Below are 4751 nucleotides of genomic sequence, written 5' to 3'. Positions count from 1 at the left end.
GATGTAGGTGTCAAACTCGTCGCTGAAGATGGCGTTCTCCCGCTCGCCCTTGAAGAGGCGCACCCACACCTCGTCCTGGTCCCGCAGCTCCAGCATCAGACTCTGACTCTGCATGATACTGCGGTCGCTCACCTGCGCGTACAGGATCACCACCTCCTCTGTGTTCTTCATGATGTGCAGGTACGTCTCCTTCTGGTTCCAGGTGTGCACGTTGAGGCTGAAGAAGTAGATGCCGGGCACGTAGCAGTAGAATTTCCCCGTGAACATGTTGAAGTGGCTGTAGAGGTTCACGAACTCCGTGTCGAAGATCACCGTCTGGTAGTAGTCGTTGCTGTGCAGGGGCTTCTTCCGGCCCACGGAGAAGGCGGCGTAGTGGTTCTTGCAGCGGTCCCCGGGGGCCCCCATGGACCCTTTCTGCCCTTTAGGTCCCGTGTGGCCCCTGGCACCCACGGACCCTGTTTTGCCATATTTGCCTTGCAAGCCCCGGTCTCCCCGGTCGCCCTTCTCACCTAAACAGGACGGGAAAACACACGGTGTCAAGCAATCTCAAGGATTCTTCTCTTTTCATCCAGAAGCAATCAAAATTTTTTTTTCTTCCTTCTGGAAAATCCCTGCAACGTAAAGCATTTATCCAAAAGCAACAGGAGCTGGGCCAGGCCCATGGCTCTCTCGAAGCAGATGAACTGCAGACACAGGGCCCCGGGGATGTAGGACCCGGGCCGTTTGGCTTCCCGACTCTGTTGTGCCGGGCTGTGCAAGGTGATGTGCTGCTCGCAGGACCGTGACCCTGAGGCTTTCGGTGCAAATGCAGGAGGGGTGAGACCCAGAGCTGCCCTGAGGCTTCTTCTCCCGTGGTCCTGTCCCCAACCTTTCCTCTTGGACGGGGACCACAGCCTCAGAAACAGAATTCCTTCCTCCCCCCAGATGACAGCATGCTTCTGCTCAGTGCCCCAAGGGAGCCATCTGCCCCTGCCCCTCCTCCTCCCTAAGTCTATCTTCTGCCCCGCCGTCCGATCAGGACAGGGCAGCGCCCTCTCTGCTCCCCAGGGGAAGGTGCCCTCGGCTGGTCTCTGTGCCTGACCTTTCAGGATGGTGATGTTGATCTGCGGCACCGGGATGGCCTGGTACACGGGAGTACCAGGGTCACAGCAGCGGAGGCACCGAGAAGCAGGGGCTTCCTCGTCCTGCCTGGGGCCGTATTTTTCATGCTCTTCTTCATCTCTAAGGGAGTAAAGACATCACTGTAAAAGCCAGGAACTCTCAGAGCCAGAACTCTTCTCTGTCTTCTGCTAGAGAGTCTGGGCTACCTGACTCGCCTGCTCTCAACTCAGATGTCTGCATTCTTGCTGTGCTCTGTGCTCAGTTGTGTCGACTCTTTGCGACCCCATGGACTGTAGCCCGCCAGGCTCCTCGGTCTGTGAAAGTCCCCAGGCAAGAATACTAAAGTGGCTTGCCATTTCCTTCTCCAGGGGATCTTCCAGATGCAGGGATTGAACCTGCGTCTCTCGCGTCTCCTGCATTGGCAGGCGGATTCTTTACTGTTAGCACCATCCAGGAAGCCACATCTTCCTCCCAGATGTGCTGCACTGGCTCTTGGTGAACTCTAAGGTCCTCAGTGAAGTTTCAGAAAGAGCCCCTGCCCTCCGTTAACTGTAGTGACCGTCATGGAAATAATGATAACAAAAACAGCAACAATTTGAGGGCCTGGCAAGATGGAGGCTCCATGGGAGAAATCTGGCACCTCTAGGAGGGGTCTTGGGATGACATGACATGGCAGCCCTTGAATGAACATCCCCTTCACGTATCTAGGGCTTCCCTGGTGGCTTGGACTGTACAGAATCTGCCTGCAATGCGGGAGACCTGGGTTCGACCCGAGTTGGAAAGATCCCCTGGAGAAGGGAAAGGCTACCCACTCCAGTATTCTGGCCTGAAGAATTCCATGGACTCTATAGTCCATGGGGTCGCAAAGAGTCAGACACAACTGAGCAAATTTCACTTCATTTCACTTCACTTAACTTGGAACTCTGACCTCCAGGATTCTGGAAGACACTATGTTAAGCTGACTTGTTTGCAAATGAGAGGGCTCAGCCAGACGTTGTGGGATTCCTGGGAACTGCAGCAGCTGGAGACTCTACGGTCCTGTTTACAACCTGACATTTGGAAAGGGGCTCCTGAGGATCCCGGGGAGCAGCAGCTCCACGCTGCCACCTCCCGGCGTCACACTGCACTGCACCGTGCTCTCTGCTTGCAGCTGTTCGGTTGTGATAGCACCATCTTGGAGGTGGCACAGTCCTCTCATCAAAGGGTCAGCCCCTTGTTTTACTCCGCTCCTATTTTCAAATCACAGACAATCCAGGAAAAGGATTTCTATGCCCTAAACTCAGCCACCTACAAGCTCTAGGGGCTTCCCTCATGGCTCAGTGGTAAATAATCCATCTGCCAATGCAGGAGACTCAGGTTCTCCTGGGGAAGATCCCCCGGAGTAGGAAATGGCAACCCATGCCTATGGTATTCAATACCGAAAAAACAGTATTCTTGCCTGGGAAATCCCATGGACAGAGGAGCCTGGCGGGCTTCAGTCCATGTGGGGGCGCAAAGAGTTGGACACAACTTACCAACTAAACAAGTCCTAGACCCTCAGAGGAAACCCTGCCCCCACCTCCCAGCAGAAGTCTCCACAAAGATTCCATGAGCCCCACATATAAGAAGTGTCCCAAATTGACAGCCCTTCACTTCTGCTTGTCCCTAGAGTCTTCTCTTTCCAAACCCTGTCCCCAGCAGCAGCAGCAGCATGACCAGCATGACCAGAATGGGACCCTCAGCCTCATTACAGATGCTTCTCTGCTCCATTCGGAGAATCATGCAGTCCTGAGGGGTCAGCCCAGTCCACCAACAAAGTACTTCCAGGACCTGGGCCCTTGGCTCTCCTCACTTCTGGGACCACTGGCATTTTGAATGCTCTCCTGGAATTCATCTCTTTCTTGCCAGTTTATTCCCCTGGGCAGAATTCTTTCTAGAACACCATGAAATGCAAATCTCTCCACAACTCCCCTATAGATGAAGCTCCAGAGAGATCCTTCCCCACCAGGCTCATCCCATCCTCCCAGCCTCTACCCTCCAACACTGGCTCCCACTACTCAAAAGACCCACTAGCTTTACACAGTCAGACACTGGAAAGGTTGCCCTTCACACGTGTTGCCCTGGCTGCCAGGCAGCTTCCCCTGCTTCTGTGCCTGGGATGCTCCCCCAGTGACCTTCAAGACCCAGTCACTTCTCCACCTAACTTTCCCCCACCCTCCACATCCACCTTGTGGACACACTTGTACTGCAGAGCCAGCCTCACTGAAGTGGGTCGTGCGTGTCTGTCCCCCGACAGCCTTGGAGTTCCTGGAGCCCAGAGACTGTGTCATTGATGTGTATGTCGGATGGCCAGCTCAGTAGCAGCACTTGATTAATGTTCGTTAAATGAAAAGAAGGAGGAAGAGGAAGGGGAGGAGAAGAAAAGACAAAGGTCAAGAATGCTGTTGTGTGTGTGAAAGGGCGAGTCACTCAGTCGTGTCCGACTCTGCGACCCCATGGACTGTAGTCTGCTTCTGTCCATGGAACTCTACAGCAAGAATACTGGAGTGGGGGGCCATTTCCCTTCTCTAGGGGATCTTCCCAACCTATGGATGGAACCTGGGTCTCCTGCATTGCAGGCAGAGTCTTTGTAAGTCTGAGCCAGCAGAAAGGCCCAAGAATGATGTTCCTTTGCCCCAGACCTATGCAATTCCAATATATTCCAAGACAGTCCAAAGCCTTGAGTATCAAGTCAGCCCAAAGTTGACTAGTGAAAAGTGCTGATAAAACTCAAAGCCAGCACTGGGTGTCTAGGACCTCTTGTTTGATGAACAACATTTCCATCAGTAATCCTAAGCGTTTTATGTATCCCTACAAAATATCCCAAAGATCCTAGAGTCTGTGTATCACTGAAGGCATATGTATATGAAGTGAAGTGAAGTGACAGTCGCTCAGTCATGTCTGACTCTTTTACGGACTATACAGTCCACAGAATTCTCCAGGCCAGTACTCTACTGGGTAGCCTTTCTCTTCTCCAGGGGATCTTCCCAACCCAGGGATCGAACCTAGGTCTCCCACATTGCAGGCGATTCTTTACCAATTGAGCTATCAGGTATATGAAGACAATGCCATGAGGAAGAAATTCATAACTTTTCAAGGAAAGCCGCCACTTCCCGTGTCAGTCTTCACCCATTGTCCCCCACCTGGTAATGTGATCAGACAGCAGGGTGACGGAGACGCACTCTCGGTCTAGCAGCGTCCCTGCCTTCTACTTCCAAGTGGTGCTTAGAGCTCTAATAGATACTCTCAAAGGACAGGCGAGAATGCAAAGAAACCAAAGGCTGGGGTCGGGGGGTGGCATGTTCTTTTTTAAGGATGTGACTGCAGAACCTCAGGCAGACCCATATTCCTCTGGGGCTGGAATGAGGCTGGGTTACTACCCACAGTTGCAGACAACACGCCCGGGTCACTGAAAGGAGAAATGCTGCCTCCGTCCCCCAGCTCCTCAGCCTCAGCCTCTGCCCCTTCTCTGGCCGTCAACAGCACTCGGGGGTGCCCGGACTCGGCCCTTATCCCCACCACTGAGCCAGAGCTCCGGCACCCACACCCGATGGCCTCACCTCTCAGCATGGTCCATCGGCGGCTCCCTGGTCCCCCCCTGCTCCTCCTGTTCCTGCTGCCCATGGGGCACT

General features: G+C 53.7%; 1 protein-coding gene across 1 annotated transcript in view; it reads right to left on the bottom strand.

The window, feature by feature from the left end:
• The window catches only part of C1QTNF1 (C1q and tumor necrosis factor related protein 1), a gene marked incomplete at its 3' end in the record, with an annotated part of 36834 nt that continues 32083 nt past the window's right edge, over window positions 1–4751 (bottom strand). Inside the window, exons 6-9 of the mRNA XM_010856520.1 lie at window positions 3295–3387; window positions 2151–2274; window positions 1082–1221; window positions 1–509 (exon numbers count right to left, since the gene is read on the bottom strand). Of these exons, the coding sequence (XP_010854822.1) occupies window positions 1–509; window positions 1082–1221; window positions 2151–2274; window positions 3295–3387 (866 nt within the window). The remainder of the gene's footprint in view (window positions 510–1081; window positions 1222–2150; window positions 2275–3294; window positions 3388–4751) is intronic.

This window comes from Bison bison, unplaced genomic scaffold (assembly GCF_000754665.1).
Source record: "Bison bison bison isolate TAMUID 2011002044 unplaced genomic scaffold, Bison_UMD1.0 scf7180017864371, whole genome shotgun sequence".
In the NCBI taxonomy this organism is placed as follows: Eukaryota; Metazoa; Chordata; class Mammalia; order Artiodactyla; family Bovidae; genus Bison; species Bison bison.
This window is presented reverse-complemented; position numbering and strand designations above follow the sequence as displayed.